General features: G+C 41.0%; 1 protein-coding gene across 1 annotated transcript in view; it reads right to left on the minus strand.

Annotated features, from left to right (window-relative positions):
- Positions 1-22,582, minus strand: part of PARD3B (par-3 family cell polarity regulator beta) — a 439,781-nt gene extending 417,199 nt beyond the window's left edge. The window contains exon 1 of the mRNA XM_054173397.1: positions 22,315-22,582. Coding sequence (XP_054029372.1) covers positions 22,315-22,434 — 120 coding nt within the window. The 5' untranslated portion in view covers positions 22,435-22,582. The remainder of the gene's footprint in view (positions 1-22,314) is intronic.
- Between the last annotated feature and the right edge of the window lie 1,086 nt (positions 22,583-23,668).

Genomic DNA, 23,668 nt, shown 5'->3' on the forward strand with positions numbered 1-23,668 from the left:
CTGCAAGTCATGTTTGTGTTTAACATCAAGCCACTTAAAAGCTGTTTATCATCATTTCCTTTATGTGTGGGAGAACACTGTAGGAATTACTAAGCAAATATTTACCAAATGTTAAATGAAAGCCAGGTCAGATGAATGCACAAGTGCAATGTAGGCAGAAAAGTGACATCAATTTTAAAAAGTGAGTTTGACATTCATGCTGTCACAGAATCCTAACTTAACTGTTCCCACCTAATGCAACATCTTCAGTGTTCAAATAGTTTAAAACAAGTCCGATAATTCTTCTATGCATTTATTTTCAGACACATGGAAGTGAAAGACTTATCAGTCTGTAATTAAATGGCACTCCCATTCATTTTAAGTTTTATAGATATGTGGTGCTTGGTTGCATGGTTTAGTTGATTAAGTGGGTTGGATAATAGGTTGGACATGATACATAGAATACATAGAATACATAGAATAAACCAGGCTGGAAGAGACCTTCAAGATCACCGCGTCCAACCCATCAACCAATCCAACACCGCCCAAGCAACTAACCCACGGCACCAAGCACCCCGTCAAGTCTTCTCCTAAAAACCTCCAGTGATGGCGACTCCACCACCTCCCCAGGCAGCCCATTCCAATGGGCAATCACTCTTTCTGTATAGAACAAGGTCTCTTCCAACCTGGCTTATTCTATTCTATATAGTGAAGGTATCAAAATCGTGGAGCTCCATCTTGATTCCTTCTGTTTCAAATTCAAATAGGAAAGTCAGCCTACTTTTCTGAAAACTAAAGCAATATACTTTATAAATGTTGCAGTTACACAGTATGTTTCAGGCTGCTAATGAGCAAGAGAATGCAAACAAATTTAAATCCATTTCAGCAGGCCCATCAATAAAATAAGTGACACTACTTAATGATTTTGCAATTAATTATTGTTTGGTGCTGTTGTTTGTTCTGTGCAGAAAGCACACAATTAAATGCAATCCCTATCCTTGAATTTTTAATTTTAATATGGTAAAGATAGGATGGATTGAAACATTCAGAAGTAGGAATGATTTAGTAGGAGCCCTCGCACAATTATTTCTTAGGTTTATATTTCAGAAGTATCTCCACATTATTGCTTCACTAGAGCAAAGAGACTTCTGGGAAATATAGTGTGAAAAAGGATGCATTTAAAAAAACAGAAATCACACACCCCTGGTCCACGTACACAGCAACAGCATAAATGCTAGGTCTAAGTTAGGGGGGTGGATTGGACTCCAGGCTATGTTGGTTTTTGTCATTTAGATAGTGTAAAAATCAGATTGAAAAACCCACAATCATGATGTATTTCCTGATTAATTGGATATTTTGATATTAAAAAATGTGGGATATTTTAGGTTAAATGCACTTGCAGTTGAGAAAGCAAATCAAATCCTGGGCTGCACTAAAAGTGTGAGAGAAGATTCTCCCCCTCTGCTCTTGTGACACCCCACCTGGAGTACTGTTTCCAGCTCAAGGACACAGACCTGTTAGAGAGGGTCCAGAGGAGGGCCACAAAGATGGCCAGAGCACAGGAGCACCTTTCCTATGAAGAGAGGCTGAGAGAGTTGGGAGTTTTTCAGCCTGGAGAAGAGAAGGGTCTGGGGAGATCTTATAGCAGCCTTCCAGTATTTCCAGGGTGTCTGTAGGATAGCCAAAGAGGGACTTTTTACAAAGGTGTGTAGGGACAGGACAACAGATAATGGCTTCAAGCTATAAAAAGACAGATTTAGATTAGACATTAGGAAGAAAATCTTCCCCATGAGGATGGTGAGGTACCCTCACCTCTTCCACTCTGGAAACAGATCAATTCACACTAGACATTAGGAAGAAATTCTTCATGATAGGCACTGGAACAGATTGCCCAGCAAAGCTGTGGAGGCTCAAACCCTGGAACTATTTAAAGCCAGGTTGGATGGGGCCTTAAGCAACCTGGTCTAGTAGGTGTTCCTGCCTATAGCAGAAGGGTTGGAACTGTATGACCTTTCTAACCTGAGGTTCTTTCCAACCCAAATAATTCTATGAAGATCAGTAAGAGAGCAGTTTCAAACTGTATATTGCAATGATATCTATTACCTCACAATATATAAGAAGCATTTGAAGATTTCTATGAGCATTCTAAGTCAACATGATTTTCATTATCTATAGTCAAATAGCAATGAGTATTAGTTATTCTCAAACCACAACTTGCAGAGCTCAGTACAAAAATGAGCTGGAGAAGAACAGATGGGTAAGATAGGTCACAGACTCAATCTTTATCTCTAAATCCTTCTCAAAATTGCTGAATTAGAACAGCCTCTACCATTTTCGTTTGTTTACCGTAACCACTTCTAAATAAGCCTGAAGTGGTACTTCTAGTCAGACAGCATTTCGACTGCCAGCAACTGGGCTGCCAACACCGGCTGTAGCAGAGATGGAGCTCTTGTTTTACGGGACAATAAGCAGCGAGTTCCTGAAACCAATAGCTGACCAGGAAGCAAGCGTTTGCATACTACCTGCTATCACTGTTGGTTGTTAAAGATGCGTCAATCACAGCAGAGGGATTTCTCAAGAATGACTGAGAGCTAAATGATTATATGTCAGCAACAACGCAAGGTACACACTTGAATAGCCTTACAGCCTAAAAGGAACTAACAAAAATGTATCACACCCCATCCTCCTAGCTGGCAAAGGGCTATGTTCATACATGTGAAGACAGCTGAAGTAGTACAACTGTATCATTTCTGTAACAATATTGTGTGTTGCAGAGATGACATTTTTATGGAATGAAAGCAAACATAAGAAGGCTCTGCAAAAACCAAAGACAAACAGCATTCTTCACAAGAGATTAAGTCTGTACCACATGACTACATAATTTCATAGATCCTAGCACTGACCAGATCTAAAATAAGTCTCCCCATATGAAGGCAACCAAGTATAAATTAGGTCGTCTTTTCATAAACTTCCAAAAATAACAGGGAAAACTGAATAAAATTACACAAGACATTTTAAGTTGTTTCTACCTAGAAATTCAAACACAGCAGAAACTTTCAAGATAATACAAGGAACAGACACACATTACAGCACACTAGGATAGCAAAAAAAACACCCTCATGTGATTCCATACTGTTATTGTTGTCCTTCAACAAAACTGAATTTTCTGGCATTAGAAGTGAAAATGCTTCAAGATGCTAAAAAGAAGATAAAAAGCTTTTATTAGACCAGCTGAAGTGACACAAATTCTCTCATCAATAATATTCAAGAGAAAGATCTACATTGAGTTCAAAGACAGAAATTAGAGATGAGGTAAGGGCAAAGGAGAGAAGGTACTCTGCTCAGAAAGAACCTCTCATCGGCATCCAGCAATAAACCACAGAAAACACAGAAGGCCATACAGTAGAAATGGTCCTAGAAAGACAACCATAAAAGGTGCTTCCTAATCTGCCTTCCACACAAAACAAAGGGCTATAAAAAGTTACTTCCAAGCAATCAAACTTCTAAATACATACAAGACAATGTTCTTCACTTTGAACAGTAAATTTAGCAACACTGACCAAACAAGCTTTCAGCCCCCCTACCGAAATATAACTTCATCTCCCTTTCCATAGCATTCACAAATAACATGGCTATTGTCATTTTAGCTGATACAGATACAGATGTGTAGCCCTGAAACTGTTCTTTAAGTTTCAGGGTGAAGCACACTAGAAGATTTTTTAAACCCGTTACATTGACAGTGACATTTTGTTTGCATCTTTCAGCTTCCTACCAGGAAGGCATCTGTCAATTAAGAGATCCACCTCAGTTGTAACACTCATAATTCAGCAAGAGCTGCTCTCTCCTATTTCCTTTCTGCAACAAGAGGTCCAATTAAACAAACTACTTGAGTAAATGCTTTTGAAATTATAGGCTGCATCACAACTCCAACTTATTTAACTAAATAGCTGAAGTAATCCCCCAAAGTTCTTACATGTTTCATCAGGCTGAGACAGGACACTGCTGCCTGCTACACGAGGGGCTCTGAAAGTGAGGTTTTGCCTAATAGAAACTTAAGCAATATTAGATTAATGGTGCCAAGAAAATTAAAAGAACACTGGGTTACAACATAACTGTTGAGCACGGTATCATCCTGAAAGCACTGTCTGATAAATCCTGTCTAAAATTTCTCCATAGTAAACCTCCCTTATTAATTCACATGCAACAGTTACAGTGTAGCTGTTTCCAAGTTCAAGTTAGACTCAAAGCAAACAACAAATGTAAGATGTAAGTAACTTCATGAACAGGAAACATATAGGAAATGAAGTAACTGAAGAATCCTTACACCAGTATGGTTGGGGGGGGATGGTTACCTGCAAATGAGCATCAAACACCATCTTTCACAGATTATAAACCTCAACCAAAAAAAAAAACACTCTCAAAAAATTAAAACCTTTTGACAGTCTAAAAAACATATCCATGATGCTTGTTTCTAGGCAAAGCACACATTTGATTTTCAGAGAGGTTAAGTTTTCTTCACACAGCAAGACAATATAGAGAAGAATTTTACTCCTCCTAATAGCAGTAAATTAAACATTTAAGCCTAAGCTGAAGCAGATATTTCTTCCAGAACAGTGCAGGCCACCCTACTATTCGTAAGATCTGCTTTTGGACAACAGCATGGGAAGTCAGTCCATGTAAATGAACATCTTTTTATAAAATAATTACATTAAAAATTCTTACTTTATGTATTTTACACACATACTAGATATGTTTAGGTTCAGTTACTTAATTGTTCAAGACATAATTATGAAAACTTCTGCTTCCCCCATTTTTTAAAATCATCATTAAATGTGATATAGCCAAATGCTATAGGAAAGAAGTCCTGGGGAAGGGAAAAACAAACAAACAAATAATAATAATAAGACACCAACCCAACACACAAAGAAAACGACAAAACACACAACTTTACATAAGGTCACTTTAAAAGTTTGTCTTTGAAGGTGCTGAGAACCTGACATCAAAATAGGGACTCTAATCAGATCAGGTCAATACAGAAGCAGATTTATCTTTGTCACTAAGGTCGATTTTACCTCAACACAACTGCAATTTTTGTGAAGTCTGCTCACTCAGCCCTGCTGCCTCTTAAGGATCAGAGTGGAAAGAGCAAAACTAACAAACACAACTGAACAATGCACATGTAAGGCTGGCAGACTACCAGACTTGTGGCAGAAAAACTGTTACCATCTGGGGAGGAGCAAAAAATTCTTCACTTGTTTTCCTCTGTAGTAAAGGGGACTACTGAGTGAAGACAGACATAGCCAACAACCAAAAGGCAGAGTTTCCTTTTGAAATGAGGCTACAGCACAAGCACAGCCCACCACTGTCAGCTAAATGGTCCATTAACATGCTAAATGGTCCAACAAGCCACTGCTCAATCCCTAGTTACCAGACATTTCTTACCTTTAGACATCTTCAAATTAATATGCTCTGAAAAATTAATAGGACTAGGTACTCATATAACTACAAGTCAAAACACAACAGCCAGGACTGATAACCACTTCTTTCCATCTCCTTCACCTATCCTCTTCATATTCCGACACACAAAACTTCATTTTGGATTAATAAAATTCATCCTTCTCCTAATCTTTTTTGTCCTCTTTCCTTCTCTGATTAATTTTCACATAAGTTAACAGATTCTGGTTTTCCTGAGTAGATGGAAAAATGTTTACAAGTTATAATAGCTACCTCCTTACAGCAAGACAGGCTTAAATATCAGAAAGGTTCCATCTTGGCCAGTCTCTCAAGGTGAGGATGCTTGCTACAAGCAATCTGACATACAAGTTATATACACTCCAACACAATTTCAGTTCTGCTTTTTAAAAAGGTCCTAGTTCACATTTTAAGATAATGATCCTACTTTGAGCTACTGGAAGACAAACAGTAAGACACAAAACACACTTAAAGCTCTTGAGAGGTTATAAATCATGGAAAAGGGACACAGTTTGCTCTGCCTGAGTCACCTGACATCTGCATACTGCAGGTCAGAGCAGAATGGAAGGACAGTGAGTATCTTCTGTCCCTCAGAGACTGAATGTGCAAAGAGGGACTAGAATATTTCTTGCATTTTAGCCATTTTTAAATGATTATGCTTTGAGAAATTAATAGGACTATGTACTAGTAAATAGAAAGTTTTTAATTTTTCACAAGGCAGGGAAAATAGTTATCAATTTCACTTAATGAACTGTCACTAAAGAGCAGAACACCACATTGATTTATCCTGGCAGTTAAATATGCAAGGGAAAAAAGTACTCTATACCAGGCTCTCGGTTCAAGATACAAATGGAAGAATGCAAGTGTAAGATGACTTTCAATTATAAACTAAGAATGTCCCTTGGCCCATTGGACTAGACTGCTTACCCAAGATAGAAACACAAAAGACTTTCATATCCCAAGTTTTCCATGTCAAATATTACCTACAATATTCAGAGTCATATTGCTATACTGTTAAGCAGACTGCTACACAGCTACAGACACCTGGCAAACAATTAGCACTGAATCTGGCTTTCTGTTTGATATCTGAAGGTAACACCAGGAGGCTGAGGGACCAGTGATGATTACTTAAAATCCAATTTAAAAGTAAGCATACAAAACTATAAGCTAATTCTTAAGATGGCTACCCACTTTGCACACAGAAATGAGAAAAAAGAAGATTAAGAAAATAAGTAAGGCATATGAACAAGACTACTGCATTTGAAAACAAAAGCCCAGGTTAGGTGACAGATTATTATTTTGCCACTGAAAACTAAGAGATACCTTGAATTCAAACCACCCAATGCCACTACATGTAGCAAAAATTCACACTGGCTGGAAATTCACACAACTCAGTTTGTAACAAACTCAGCACTGAAGTGTATCAGATCTTGAACAACAAATGACAAATGGCTCAGCATCTACAATAGGAGCACCCACCACTTCAGTACTGCATCTAGAAACTATCTAAGATGATTTTATTTACAACTGTTTGGGCCCTCCTTTGATAAAATGATTAATGTATTTGCAGCTGACACCGTCAAAGGTGACAGAGTAACAGCAGGCTCCCAACTCACAAAAAACCATGTAGGATGATGCAGATCAGCCATACTGAAATCCTGTAAAGCCTTATAACATAAACTGAGCTTTAGACAAAGCTCAAGGAAAAAAGAAGTTTGAAAGTTTAAAAAGTAATGCTGCCAAATATTTGCACAATATTACATAGTGGGCATTATTATGTAATCTCTTACATTTTGTTATACTAATATTTATATTACCACAGTACGATATTGGCAAGTTTCAGTCTTCGACTTCTGAGATGCAGCAAACACCTGGCGAATAGCTCAAATGACCCCTACCTCTAACTGTATTGGCAGAACTAAGTGATGGAACTGCATGATATTCAACCAAAAACAGTTCTTTCACTCATGAAATAAAATTCCACCTTTACCTAAATGAAAATAGAATGGAATAAATCAGGCTGGAAGAGACCTTCGAGATCATTGCGTCCAACCTATCATCCAACACCATCTAATCAACTAAACCATGGCACCAAGCACCCTATCAAGTCTCTTCCTAAACACCTCCAGTGATGGTGACTCCACCACCTCCCTGGGCAGCCCATTCCAATGGCAAATCACTCTTTCTATGAAGAATTTCTTCCTAATATCCAGCCTAAACCTCCCCTAGTGCAGCTTGAGACTGTGTCCTCTTGTTCTGGTGCTGGTTGCCAGGGAGAAGAGACCAGCGCCCACCTGTCTACAACCTCCCTTCAGGTAGTTGTAGAGAGCATTTAAGGTCTCCCCTGAGCCTTCCCTTCTCCAGGCTAAGCAACCCCAGCTCCCTCAGCCTCTCCTCATAGGCCTTGTGCTCCAAACCCCTCACCAGCTTTGTTGCCCTCCTCTGGATATGTTCCAGCAAGTCAACACCTTTCCTAAACTGAGGGGCCCAGAACTGGACACAGTACTCAAGGTGTGGCCTAACCAGTGCTGTGTACAGGGGGAGAATGACCTCCCTGCTCCTGCTGGCCACACTGTTCCTGATACAGGCCAGGATGCCATCGACCTTCTTGGCCACCTGGGCACACTGTTGGCTCATGTTCAGCCTACTATTGACCAGTACCCCCAGGTCTCTTTCTGCAGAAGATGCCAAAATTAACACATCATCATCTATGCTTAACCGCATCTCAATAAGTGGATTTTGGCCAGACAGAAGACAACAAAGAAGAAAATTGGTTTATTCACTCTTTCATTGAAAATTAGTACCACTAGTGTACAGAAGAGTTTTCCCCCTCCGCCTTATCCTGAAACGCAAAAAGAATTGTTTTCCCCCACTTTATTAAGTACCTTCCAGGAAACAGAATCACAAAAGTTGGGAAGGAATAGCTTCACAAATTTAAAGGAAAAGAGAAGGCAGCAAAGCAAAATAAATCATCTACGGTAAGTAGAGCATTCAGCCCAAACATGGAAGTTGACAGCCCAGGTACACGCTCCAGCTACTGTTCTATAGCAGCTTTTACCAATGCTCTGACCAGGAATTTCTTTCCAGAGCTTGCAGAACGGCCACATGGTAACTGCCCTTGCACAATTTTAATCCAGTCAGTACAACTCCACAAGAAACTTCAAATGAAAACAACAGCTGGTAAGCGAACTTGATTAAATGCTGTATTTGCATATATTTTACAACAGTTCAACCTTTATTTTCATCTGCAGTTTGAAGCTCACGCAAGCAAGTCCAATTTAGCTACCTTACTCTTTCTCTTTGGGCTCCACAACTCTATTCACATATGTTGGCTCCACATATTAACCCCATGCTCAAGCACCTACAGAAGTAAGACTTCACTGTAAGATTAAACAAAGACTTGATGGAAATGCCTACAACAAACAGGACATAGCTGTAACTCTCAAGAATGCTAAAGGCTAACCAGGTACAGGAATGCTTTATCACAATGCCCTATCAGTAGTGTAATATTGCATGTTCCAGTGTAATGTTACCTTCTCATTTATAGAGGGATGATTAGATCTCAGTTGTCGACTCACACAAACATTGGTAGAGAGTCGGTAAGTTCAGTCACAACGTGCTGAAGGATTTTCATCAAAGTAATTGGATCTACTTTCATTGAAATTTGTCATTACATGCCATGCCTCAAAGAAAACAAGCACATGAAATGAAGCAGTTCCTTCTCTTTTTTAAATGGCTACTAAGTAAGGAAATAGCCATTTCAAGGTAACAGAGGGGGAAAAAACACCACAATTCTCTGGCATAATGGTCACATAAAGCAAGTTATTTGGCCTTCTGGAAGAACCTGCCACAGTTTTCGCTGCAGTATTAGAGGTATCTCTTACAATAACCATGAATTAAGGCTCCAAAATAAACAACAAAAAGATAACAGCTTGAAAATTCATTAAGTGAGCTTTAGCAAGACTAAAACAATATTAAACAGTTCCATCATTAAATTGTAGCTTGTACCTTGACTATTGACTCTCATTTGTCTAAAACCATCATGTAGAAACTATAATAATTCACATTCAGTTCAAAAATGAAGTATTTTTTGCTCCCCAATTAAAGGAAATTCCTTCCCACAAAAATCTCCTGTCTGCGATTCTATCAAACTTCCCCCCACCGAGACTGCAGAAAAACATTTTTCACTAACAACAACAAAAAAGTAGCATGAAACTTATCATGCGTAACATGTTTCAGAACTAAAACAACATTGTGAAGAATGTTAATCCACCACAACCTATTTCAAACAAACCACTGTCTGTAAAATGGTATATGAAGCTATGACCTGCACTGTCAAGCCTGCTTATACATAGAATACATAGAATAAACCAGGTTGGAAGAGACCTTCAAGATCATTGCATCCAACCCATCAACCAATCCAACCCACCTAAACAACTAACCCACGGCACCAAGCACCCCATCAAGTCTCCTCCTGAAAACCTCCAGTGATGGCGACTCCACCACCTCCCCAGGCAGCCCATTCCAACGTGCAATCACTCTTTCTGTATAGAACTTTTTCCTAACATCTAGCCTGAACCTCCCCTGGCGCAGACCAGAAAAATGGAAGACACCATCACCACAGCATTCACATGTGAATGACAGCTAAACACATCAAGCATTCAGCTATCTGGAAAGAAGCTGGTGGTTTTTTTCATAGTGTGTAGTCTCAAACCTTTAAGGCAAGAGTCAGAGGCTGACCAAGACTTCCACTTAGTGAGATGCTCATTTTGCATCTACAGCCATCAATGAACTGCACTATGAACAATAAGCCAGACTCCTCCACTTTCATTGAATTCAAAAGACGGTTGTGTCTTACCAAGACAAACAATGTAATGTACATCGCGCAGTATACACACATTTGAAACATCTGAAGTTACCGAAAGACACCTACTTAATGTTGTCCCAGTGCCTTTGACTATGGCTTATTTAATACAATGATGATAGCAATGACTGTGTATTTTGTTGTTCTGGACAGGAAAGAACACAATGGCAACATACATAGCTGCAAAATTCATGATATATAAAAACCCAAGTAGGCATTCAGCCTCTATGCAGAGTTAAATCTCAGTGAACATTATTGCAGCAAAACAAAAAAAAAAATCTTGCAAGCACAGCTAACAGATACCTGGGATAAGGAGAGAGGAGAAAGGTAATACAGCCTAACTTCAGCATGATATTTTTCATACTATGTGAAAGGTCTAATAAGAAAAAGCACACTGAATATACAAAAGCATTTTAATTTCTCACTGCAATTACTGCCCCACAACACACAAAATCCAATTTAAATGGTAGATGGCCTAAATCAACACTTTTCCAGACTCAAGGATAAAGGGGTCAACACTAACTTACTCCCATCTGATCCATCTTACTTCAAGTCAAAGTATGCAAGAAGGATAAGAGCTTACAGCAATTATTGTTGACAGTTTTGAAAAATTACTGGATTGAATACAACAATAATCATATGGAGGAAAAAAACCCTCAGAAGTAATCAATTTAAAATGCACAGGCCATAAGTGTTCTTCCAAGCTTTTCTGAGTTGAGTATTGCAAACAAAAACTAATTCTTAACTTTGTTATTTGCAAAGCCAGTGGAGTGGTTTCTATGAGGGTTTTTCAGGTAAAGTTAATACCTCCTACCAGTCAGCAGCCGAATGAGAGCTATCCCAATAGCTGTTCCTGAAACATGAATACAGAAGACTTCCCTGGATCTTCAAGTGCTAATCTTGCCTAACATAAAGGAGTCATCATTTATCACTGACAGGACAGACTCCAATATTGGATTTTAACTGTTTTAGCCAACACAAACATCTACCTTTTTCAAAAAACAGTATCTATCTTCCTGTTTCACAGCAGTCCAAACAATGCCTGCTACTACTATGCAAACACTGGTTTTTCCCTATGCACGATGTCAAAATGTTAACGAACCATCTTTTTGTTACTCAACACAACTATTTCAGATTTCCACTCTTCAGAGAGTTTCCTTCTTGTAAATTATAATGCCAGGGAATCCTGAAACATTTATTCAGAATACTTTCACCACAACCAGCAGGCAAAAATTAATCGTGAATTGGCAGCGAGTATGTTTTTCAAAAGAGCCTAATTCAGTGGGAGCTGAGCATGTCAAATGCTTTCAGTCCTTGAAAAACTTCAGCAAGTTTTTCTTCCCCACAAAAGACACTGGAAGATTCAATTCAAGGAAGCAATCTCCTTTCCAATCTTTTGGAGTAGACAAAGACCAGGTTGAGGTGCCAAAAGCAGATGATGACAAACTTCCAACACCAAAAAAAAAACCCCAAACTGGAAGGCTGTGCTGCCATCCAATGACATCTAGATAGGCTGGAGAGCTCAGCAAAGATGAACCTCATGAAGTTCAATAAGGACAAGCACAGAGTTCTCCATCTGGAAAGGAGTAACACCAGGTACCAGTACAAACTAGGGGTCAGCCTAAAGCAGCTCCATGGAGGAAGACCTTGGAGTTCTAGTGGACAGAAAGTTATCCATGGGACAGCAATGTGCCATTGTGGCCAAGAGGACCACAAGGTACGTAAGAAAAACATGTCCACCAAGTCTAGGGAGATTCTCCTTCCCCTCTACTCTGCCCTGGTGAGACCGCACCTGAAACACTACATCCAGTTTTGGATGCACTGGAACAGATTCCCCAGAGAGGCTGTGGAGTCTCCTTCTCTGGAGACTTTTAAAACCCACCTGGATGCATTCCTGCCCTAGGTGATCCTGGTTTAGGTTGGACTCTATGGTCCCTAAAGGTCCCTTCCAACCCCTAACATTCTATGATTCCATGATTTGCCTCATTTGCCTGCACACTGATTATTTTTTTTTCCTAAATGAAAGCCCTCTAGAGTCTTTACTCAGGAAAAAAAATGTCCTGTATGATTTCTGGTTTCCATACAGTCTACGTGAAAGCCTAGCTCACAGTCCAAGTAAAATACAACATAATTAAAAAGAACTTCTTTAATGTATTTTAAAAGCAGAGCTTGGGTTTAGTTTAAAGAAAAAAAAATGTACAGGTGAAGAGGTAGTAGAATCATCCGATTTACTGATGACAAAGTATGACACAGGCTAAAGAACCAAAAGAGGAAATTACCCTCTGTTTTGTCCTGCATAGACTGAGCAATAGTTTTCATCAAACAACTGCATAGGCTTTACCCATGAAAAAGAAAACATATGATAAAGACTTTTGAGGTTTAAACTGCTGCAAAACGGCAAGCTCACTTTGATCAGATTTGTAAAACCCCTGAATTACTTCTATTTTCAGAAGAGCTACAGGCACATTGTTGCACATAGCCTTGCTTGTTGCTTCCTCTACTTCTGCACTACTATATTTGTCCTACATTTGCAGTGTTTGGCACCCAGGATGAATCCAGAAATATTCTCAGATGAGAACCCTCCATTAAAATCCTTCCTGAATTAGTTTTAAAAGCCTTATCTATAGGGCTAGAATCACAATTTCAATAGTTGCTCAACCAAGGATCCATAGGAAAGATTCTGCAACTGATCTCTGGGCAGGAGTTGCACTGTCAGCATATACAATTCTGAACAGGCTGGTGAGGAACAAGTTAATTAACAGAGTTCTAGGTCATGTAGTATCTTCCTTACTCGTACAGCTCATCACTTACAAAAGGTCTGTATCCAAGTCAGCCTGCAGCCAACTCTTCCACTAACAGTAAAGTGTTAACCCTTAAGTTTGCACTCTGATTTCACTTCTGGCTTGTGCTCAGAAACAAAAAGTTAGCAAGCAGAAAAGGTTAGTGGAAAGCTTTGTAACACAAAATGACAGTCATCAAATCTAGCACCAAATTAGTATTTCATGCAAGGGTCATAGTGGGTAAACTGGGCCACTAAGAACTGCATTCAACAAAAAATGCCTGACCTATAGAAACTGCAGTGAACAGTACCTACATTCAATAGTAGACTCTTTATAACATGGGCAAATTGTAAAATTATAATCACCATGAGTAACATCCAGCACTGCAAGACTACCAAAAAGGCTAGGAAAGACCATGTCCTGGGTTTGGGCCCAGAGGCAGTAGGACTCCACAAAGCCTCTCACACAACTGCTCCCCAACCCCTCTTCACCCCCACCCCAGTAGGATGGGAAGGAGAACTTGGGAGCAAAATGCAAAACCCCTTGGGTTGCGACTGAAGAATTTAATAGAACAGTACAAAGCACAAGGAAAAGAAGGGGAATAACAATGAGACAAACCAATTCATTATGCAAAGGGAGTGATATAGGAGGCAACTGGCTCACTCAATGCTTTTCCCCACACCAGAAACCACTGACCAAGCCAATCTTCACCTTAAGTAGGAGGCATGACATGGTATGGAACCAGCTGGTTCAGATGGCTATGCTGGGGGTGGCCCCACCCTACTTCTTGGTCTATACTAGCCAAACCCATGACACTCAAAACTTCTTGTTGGAGAAGAAACATAAATAAGGAGCAAAATAAACACAAACATTTATAAATATGCATTTAGGTCTGCCTGTCCCACTGCTGCAGTGGTACATGCATCTCCTCAACCCGTCACATTCTGTAGCAGCTAAAGACCACCTGTCTGTTTACTGGAAGGACAGAAACACGTAACAGTAGCTTCAGGGAAATGTGAAAAAACTAAGTAGTTTACCACTACCATTCACAGACGTGGGAAGGCCTAAATTCATGCCCAAATTAAAATAATGCTCAGCTGCAGGATGGTCTGCATCTAGGTGCTCAAGGTCCATTCCAGTGTCAGGACAAGTCCATCACGTACAAGGGATTAACCCACTAGGATTTATGACTTGTGTCTCCTTCAAAATAGAGACAATGCTGAATTGAAACATTTTGCAGCTAAAACTACTCTTAACACATATATTGACATATAAATTACAATAACGAGATTATTGTATCAAGTAGTTTTTCCTCCTGTCAGAAAAAAACCACAACTTAAGATACTCAGGTTTTGACAACAAAGATGAAAGCAACTCTTGGTGGACTGATGAGAATGACATAGTATCTTCTATAATAATCTGAAAGTCTTCTACAGCTTTATAGGTGAAGAGTGATTAACAGAGGAACTGATTAGTCAAGCCACACAGTCTTCCAGAAATGCAGGTCTCAGAGCTTCTTTGGATTGTATCAAATTCTCTTTTAGTCTAAGCACTCTGTTTTCTTTTACTGATGAAGAAATTAGTGCAGTTCGGTAAGGAAAAATGATAGGGAGAGTATCTATTACAATTTACCAATAGCTAGTATTTAATGGGAATCTGAAAAACACTCTATTGGACAAGCTGTACTGCAAAACCATTTGGCTCACTGGAGCCTCATCTTTGAAGCTGAAACACCAGCCAGGAAAACAAAGAGCCCAGAGCCAGTTGTTATTAGCCTCTACCCATCCAACTGAATTTTTGGATTCCAAATTCGAGCCTTTGTTAGACTACCATCATTCATCTTCCTCTCTATCTACCACTCATACAAGTGCTATACTTATTACCAGCTCTAAGAAGCATGTTTGGTCAAGCATTCTGTAACCAGGGGAGGGGTGGGGGTGAGGGGGTGGTTACACACAGTAATCAATAAAGAAAAGCGCTGAATTAAGAAGTCTTACTGCAGCAATAAATGCTGCCAGCACATTCCTTTGAAACCAACAAGCAACTTGTCTGAAACTCCCAGTTCAGAAGCATTCCCAAGAACAAATCCAAGCACTCGAGTGCTACAACAAAACAAAGTAATCAGTTCTGAATGGATGTACTGGTGGCACAAAAATTACGGGTTCAGACTGGAAAGATTCTGATGACATAAAAACACTACAATAGTTACCGGAGGTGCTAATGTAGTTAAAACTACTACACCAGTTAATGCAGATTACAGTACACTACAACACTAGTTAATGTAGGCAAACACTGCAGTACTCAATGAAGGTGTCTATAGCATAATCACAACACATAAGAGGAAAAAAAAAAAAAAAGAAAAGAAAAGAAACAAACATTTACAGAGTTGTCTTGAATATTTCCTCTTTAGGATAATAGTCCAAAAAGTCTTGTCCAGTGCATTTAGTAATTTCTTACAATACAAAATTTTATTCACAAATAAGTTCTTGAAGTAATTCTCTGTAAGAAATAAGGTGCTAATGATAAGACTTACAGAACTACCACAGAAACATATAACCTGCAGGGAACAAAAAATGCTTTTGCTAAGGAAGATGCAACACAAGTACTGCATAGATTTTTTTTTTCCCCTCCAAAAAAAAAAAAAAAAGGTTCCTGTAACATGGATGTTTTTTGGTTCTGTTTTTGTGGGTTTTTTGGTATGAAGCAGCTTTCTCAGTTTACCAATGTATCCAGGGCACAATCTGACCAGTGGAATTTCTGCATCTATTTCTATCAACAAATTGTTCACATAAGCCTATCGTTTCTGTTTATAGTCAGTTATCTGACATTAAATGGGAGTATTTTCATGCATAAGCAAAACTTGAGAATTAAACATTAAAATACAAAGGAGAATCTGTTTTCAACAATACTAATTTCTTAAGACCTCTAGTGTCATCATGTTCATTAAGGATGAAACACAGTCATCTTAATAGGGGACTAGAGGGAATTTTCAATAATGAAGCAATAGGTCTTCATACCCAGTAAAGCTGTTAAGACATCAGCATCATTAAGAAAGCCTAAAAACTGTTCTGTTCAATGGGGGAGGAAATCTGTTGCTTCAGTAGCAGCACGTGAGACTCTGCACTGTATGGCAGCATGCAACTGACCTGTCATACTGAGCAAGTAAGGAGGAAAGTATAGTCATACAACATGAGCCTTTATTCCCAAACAACTGTATCTATTAAAAAAAAAAAAAAAAAAAGATAAAATACCAACAGAACACAACCCTCCATTTTCAAATACTTAGGAAAAAAAACTGAAGCAAAAGCACCTCCCAATTCCATCCTAGGCCAGAAGAATTTTATTTTTTTTAACATTAAGACTACCATAATACATGGTGCTTCCCATGTTGAAATAAAATACAGGTGAAACAGCATTTGGGGTTTGAATTCCCTCTTAGCAGAATCATACAAGACTACCTTGACTTGACCTTCAAGCGCAGTAAGAAGCAGTCACTACCAAGAGCTCTGTTCTGTTCTTCAGTGGTTTCCTTCTATGACAATTTTAGCACTCAACCTAAATCTTTGCTGTCTCTCACATAACAACTGTATTACTCTGCCTCTATAAAGGACTAAATACTTATGTTCATAGCAAATAATTGCTTTCAAAACTTTCCACATACACCTTCCAAAGAAATCTGCTATGTTTTTGCAACAATTTTTGTAAGCACAGAGTTTGAAGTCAAAATAAGGCATCGTTTGCCCCCAGTGTTTTTAGAGAAACTACAGGAACATTTAGTACACCTTCTGCTTGCTGGCTGATTCACAACAGCAATACATCAGCCCAGAAAACTAATTGTTATGCTGTGTGGCAAGCAAGAATGGAAAGGGGAAATGTATTTTATTAGCAGGAGTCAGAAAATAGTATAGACTGTCAAATCTGTAGCATTAGCTCTTTAAATGCAACAAGTTTGGGAAAGACCACCAATGCAACCCAAACAACCCACTTCTTTTGCTCTAACAAAAAATGTGCCATTCTTGAATCAACTTACTCACTGTATTACTGCTTCCTACTCAGACTGCAAATCAAAATTACCACTGCCATTCCTGAATCAGCTGCTGGCTTCTGGATATTCTTGATGGCAACACACATTATAATGCCCATAAGAACTGGAGATTGAGTCCCTAGAAGACAGTTCAACTAAATGGGACTGTGGCAGCATTCCCAAAGGGAGGTCCAAAAAGGCTGTGGAAGTGAGACACTCAAGAATTTAACTGTTTAAAATGACAAACTTTAAACTAATAATTTAAAAAGCTGCAGTGCCTATTAATCCTCCTACATGCCTTCCATACCCCACCCATTCAACTAGTGTCTACCAACAAGACTTCAGACAGCTAAAGTAGTCACCTCAATCAAGTCTTCTAGGTAAGCACCATGCATGCAAACATGAGCAAATCAATACACAGATGATAAACACCACTTCTCCATGTCTAACTCTGCCAGAGAGATAAAGAACATCTGGAACAGCAAGATGCTTTTCTATTCTTTCCTGTGAAAAGTTTCACTGCAGCTTGAAGAAAAGCTGTTGTGAATTTCACTTGCAAGTCCCGTAGCCATTCTTTTCCCTGGGTGAACACCATGTTCTGTCTCAACAGAATCAAAGGCCTTCAAGTTAGCAAACTAGCATCCCAAGCTGAACCAAAGGCTTCTCTTCAAAGCTGGTAATCCAAGTATTGCTTCCTACTTGAGGAAAGTGGCATTTCAAACAGGAAAAGTATGGGCACAAAGGTGTGTTTAGCTCAAATACATTTAGTCCCCTATGCATTGAGACATTGTTTTCAGTAAGACCATGCAGAGCCAGACTAAAACATAAGGGCATATGGAAACCTTCAGTGCTGACCCAGAACACCTCTTTCTTCCCGCCATTCACATACTCAGGGAGAAAAACAAACAAACAAAGAAAAGAAAATTAAACAGAAAAAAAAACAACAATGCAAAAAGCCCAACAAGCAAAAGGTATCTTGATTCACTGGAAACAATCAATGAGGTACTTTGTCTGCATCTAAGGGGTGTGCTTTATAGCTATAGAGAAGCAAACATTAACAAGAGGGACTGCAACTCCAGTATTTTGCAGTAGATCTGCACTCACTCACACAAAGAATCCTAAAAACAACAGATGATACGCAGGTGCTCCCCGAGACACCACAAATACTAAGTTACAAGACATACTAAGGGAGTGGGCTGACAATAAGGAATCATTAATCCTATTGCATCTACCTCTCAGCAGGATGCCTTACATATACACATTACTGAACAGCAACAAAAGCAGGTCCTGAGTCACAAAAAAATTCCAAAGCTTCATTTCACTGAAACACAAGTTGCTTCCTGAGATGACAGTTCCCTGAAAATGTACTTTAAAAAAACCTCACAAAACAGCTGATCAACATTTTCTTAAATATCTAAGCCTATTCATATAATGAAATCCCAGAAATCACACAAATTTTGCTACTGATACTGTAACACAGACAACAGTTCGTAAGTGCAGTTACTTGTATCTTCCAGTGAATCAGACATGAGCTGCTCATTCAGAACTGCAACAGTACCTCTAGCACTCAGTAAGCATTAAAAAATAATCACTGTCTCTTTTGCAGCTGAAACTGGCCCAGTATCTTGCATTAACACAGCAACTGAGCCTTTGTGACCAAACATTACTAATGCACCTGAGCCATGAAACTAAATGAAACTTGATAAAATTCAGGAGTTACTGAGCTACTGCAAAGCTGTCAGCTATTTACCAAAAGTCTCACAGAAACGAGTGACCTAGCCATTTACTGCACCAACCTTCCTGTCATTACAAGTGTAAAGAAGTGCTGAGTACTTTAACCCAATTACAGAAATGTGAATATTTTACAATACACATAAATATCCTAATCTCCTATCTACCCCTTTACCAGAGAAGTGACTGAAGTGTAATAGAGAAACAAAGTTTCCAGAACAACCCTCAAAATACAAAAAAAACACACACACATCTTTGGGTATTTGACAATAACATAACTAATACAAACTTCACAAATCTTCTATCTTAGATACGTTTTATATTTTCCATTCTACAACTATGAAAGATATTTCTTGGACCAGTTTTCCTTCCTCTTCCAAACACTTCAGACACCTTAACAATACCATTTTCCACTTAAGTTATTTTAGAAGACTTTCAACACTCGAAAAAAGTATTACATAGAGAACACTCAACATGCCAACAGAAACAGCATTCTGCCACAGGAAGTATTCCAAACATTCTAAATATTTTGAAAAGAAAAACAAATCTTCAGTTATCTTTAATATAAGCCTGTTTATGTGCCCCCACCTCACAGCAGAGTTTAGCTGATTATCTTGAGATAATCCCATTCTCCATAAAATTGTGTATTTTTGTAAAGAAAGTTTCGAAAGAGTCTATAGAAGCAAAATGTTAGAGTGGAGAAAAACTCTCAACAAAGTAATAAAATGAGTTGTCTGCAACTTCTGTATGATCTATTTTACCAAACCCAAATTTTACCCAAGGAAAGAGCATTAACCTCAAATGATGCTTGTCAAGATAAAAGGAAATTATCTATTTATCTTTTTGGCTAGTTCCACTGCAAATCATGTGGACTGAAAACTGACTAATCAATGAAAGCACTGCAAGAGACTGTTAAGAGCAGGGTGGGAGAGAATGTACAGGTCATAAAACTTTCTTTAACGACTTGAATGAAAACCTGTTCCCTGTTTTTCAGGTTGCTTCCCTGCCTCTCTACACATCCTTGTAGAAGCTCTGCATCACCATTACTCAAGGTGATCAGCAATTTCTGAACAAGCTGGCTTGGACCCACTTTCTCCCCTTATGATGCAGAATAAAGAACACAATACTTCTACACAGAAAGAGCCAAGAAACAAAAAAAAAAGTTTTATTTGCTAAGGCAAGACATGCAATAGTGAGAAATGTGAACTCTGGCCTCTGGCTGTCCTATAGGGAAGGCTGAGTGATTTTGAGCTCAGACTGAAGCAGGCATAGGAGATGACTGCTTAGCATTAAAATAATTTTCTTTAAATATTAGCTAAATAGCAAATTGGGTACAAAACCATGAGAAACTACTTGGACTGTAGTACATCCTAAATGTCTGGCATTTATCTGAACCTTTCTCATGTTGTGGGTATTTCTGTCCTACACATTTTCTATAGGGCTGCATCAAAAATACATGGCCAGCAGATCAAGCCAGGTGATTTTGCCACTTTGCTCTGGTGAGACCTCAACACAGGAAGGACGTAGATCCCACGGAGTGAGTCCAGAGGAGGACCACGAAAATGATCAGGGGGTTGGAGTACCTTTGCTGCAAAGACAGGCTGAGGGAGCTGGGGCTGTTCAACCTGGAGAAGAGAAGGCTTTAGGGAAGATGTAATAGCAACCATCCAGTACCTGAAGGGGGCCTACAAGAAGGATGGAGAGAGACTCTTTACAAAGGCCTGTAGTGATAGGAAAAGGGGCAATGGCTTCAAACTAAAGAAGAGTAGATTTAGACTGGATGTTAGGAACAAGCTCTTTACCATGAGAGTAGTGAAACACCAGAACAGGTTGCCCAGGGAGATGGTTGGGGCCCCATCCCTGGAGATATACAAGGTCAGGCTCAACAGGGCTCCAGGCAACCTCATCTAGTTGAGGATGTCCCTGCTTACTGCAGACACAGTTGGACTAGATGACTTTTGGAGGTCCCTTCCAACCCAAACCATTCTGTGATTCTGTAACAGCCAGAGCCTTACCTAGAAATGCAGGCACTCTTTTACTCCTTTCTATAGAAAAAGGTGGGGGTGGGGAGGGGGGAAGAGAGAGAGAAGGAAAGGCATTTGGACCATTTATGCAAAAACTTTGTAGGCCATCTTTCAACTGTAATCATAAGGCTAATTCCAATGCCACCACAAGTGCAAATCAAAGCTCAAATAAAATTTTACATTTCAAATTTCAAAATTCAAATTTCAAAGTTCAGCTCTGCTGAAACAAGTAATTCTGTTTATGATAAAACTCCACTCCTGCAGACACCATGTCTTTTAGTACTCTGAACCATAGTTCAGTGCAAAAGATCACACTGACTTGTTGGCTAAAGCAGCATCAAGAATTCTGTGAGCATTTTGCAATTATTACAAACTTTCAGTATACATTAGGAAAAAAACTTTTCATACAAAATATCTGTCAAGCTCTATATATCTTAAGGCAGGTTAAAGCATAACATTTGTTCTGAACATCTAACATGTGACCAGTATGTCTACTACAGAGCAGTCTTAGCAGTTCATGATAGATTTCAGGTAATCGGGAGCAAGTTCCTCTCAAAACAAACCTGTATGAACAAGAATGTCACTTCCAGTTTTGCATTCAGGATATCAAACAACTGATTTTGCACAGAAGAAACCAGCATAGAGCATAAAATAGATATGCTAAATTGTTTGCTGTAGTTTTTACTCAGATGTCTTGGGAGAATGGACAATCCTGGAAAGCTTTAATTCTGGGCTTGTAACTAGCATGTTTTTCACAAAGCAGTATTTGCAACACTAGGCCTTTCATCAATATTAAACAGTATCCCATTAGCCTTAAGCACCTGCTTCTTGAAGGGAAAAGAAAAAAAGTATTTTATGCTCAATTAGGTACAACCTAAGAAAAACCGGAGCTCCTTTCATGCTTTCATGTAAAGGAAGTCACATACCCATGCAGATAGCACCACGCAGAGCAGCTGATGCCAGAAAGCACAAGCTTGGATGGAACTAAAAGTTATGTTTGTGTCTATATCAAGTTTCTTAGTGACTATACACACTGATAACACCATGAGAAACCTTAAAAGGTCTAAAATAAGCGGTGCTAGCTTGTTAACTGAGCAGAGCAGGCTCTCAGCCCGCCGCATCAGCTGCTCATTCTAGCTATCTGGCAGGGGGCTCCGCAGCACGGCCCACGCGAGACGGGCGCCACGAGGACCATGCCCCGGGAGCCCCATGACCGCAAGGCCCGGCACCCCAGTCCTCCGTGCCGCCGGTGCCGCCGGTGCCGCCGCTGGCCCAGCCCTGCCGCCGGCCGTTAGGCGACCCGCCGGCCGCCCTTGGCGCCGGTCCCGGGCCTTCCCCCCAGACCACCCTTGGCGCCGGCCACCCGTCACCCCGCAGGCTGGCTCCGTACACAGCCCGGCCCGGCCCCCCGGGCGGGCAACAACGGGCCCACGTCCTCACCTTCTCCTGGGCCTTGCGGTAGCGCTGCAGGGCCTGTTGGGTCAGGTCCCGTACGCGGAGCTGCCCATCCTTGCAGGGCACCACGATCCCCGTCCGCCCGAAACACACGGTCACTTTCATCTCAGCGGCCCGCCATGCCCTGCGCGCCGCGAAACGGTACCCGCCGTGCGGCCCTACCCGGACTGGGGCTGGGGGAGCGGCGCAGGTGCGGGAGCGCAGCGGAGCCGGCAGGTGCCTGTCCCCGGCCCGCGGCGCAGCGGGGGCGGGCCGGCAGGTGCGCGCAGAGCCCCGCGGCTGCGCCTCACCACGCGCGGGCAGCGCCGGGAGCGAGGCCGCGGCCAGCGGCCTCCTTCCGTGCGGCGGGCCGCTGTGCCCGCCCCTCCCCGCCCGGCTCTCCGGAGAGGCGCGGGCCGGACCGGGCGGGGCGGCCTCGTACGGCGGGGCGCGCGGCGGGGCGGCTGGGGGCACAGCGGCGCCGGGCAGGCCGGGCCGCGCCGGGCTTAAAGGAGCCGTGTGCCGTAGGGCTCGCTGCTTTGCATAGCCCACGCTGTGCAAATTGAGGCAACCCTGCGCCCTCCCTCTGTGCAGCCTGAGCACCGGTGCCCACCGCAGCCCCTACGCTGTGCAGGGCAGCGCGATGCAGCCCCGTAGGTGTGTCCGGGCAGCAGCACTTTGCCCAGCAGCTCTTGGTTCAGTCCTCTTGTGCAGTGCCTGACACGAAAAGCAGGCTCGTAAGAGCTGGTTACAGATGCATCACGCTGGAACACACGGTCCTGCGGGGGCATGACACTCGAGCATGCCCTTACATGCCTAGCAGCACTTTCCGCACCACAGCACCGGTTTGTGCCACCACAGGCACAGCACGCTCCTCACTGCATATCCTTCTGGCAGAGCACAGGGCTCTCACACCAACCGGGTTCTTTGTCACGCCAAGTACAGCTAGAGACGAGTAACTTCCACCACAGTGCATTGATCAGAGCCGCAGAACGGCCCTTGCCCTGTCAGTAAAACGTGCACAGCAATGTGGTGCCCACTCCAGACCTACCAAGGCGGCGACACAAGACCTCACACACACCTCACTACACCACACAGCAGTTCACAGGCACTCCTAAGCAACCTGTTTACTCTGCAGTGTACAGCAACACATACAGAAACATCAGCCCAATACTGCAACAGCCCCTCATACAGTGTGGCAAAGGCATACAACCTGTGTGATGGGCTCTTGGACTCTGCGGCACTTTCCAAATATCTGCTACTCGTGAAAGTACATTTTTCTGTACCACACGGTACCAAGTAGTGCCCCTTGCATCTTACCTACCACCAGATCGCATACCACATAGTGCTAATATGAGAA

This window comes from Dryobates pubescens, chromosome 2 (genome assembly GCF_014839835.1).
Source record: "Dryobates pubescens isolate bDryPub1 chromosome 2, bDryPub1.pri, whole genome shotgun sequence".
NCBI classification, from domain to species: Eukaryota; Metazoa; Chordata; class Aves; order Piciformes; family Picidae; genus Dryobates; species Dryobates pubescens.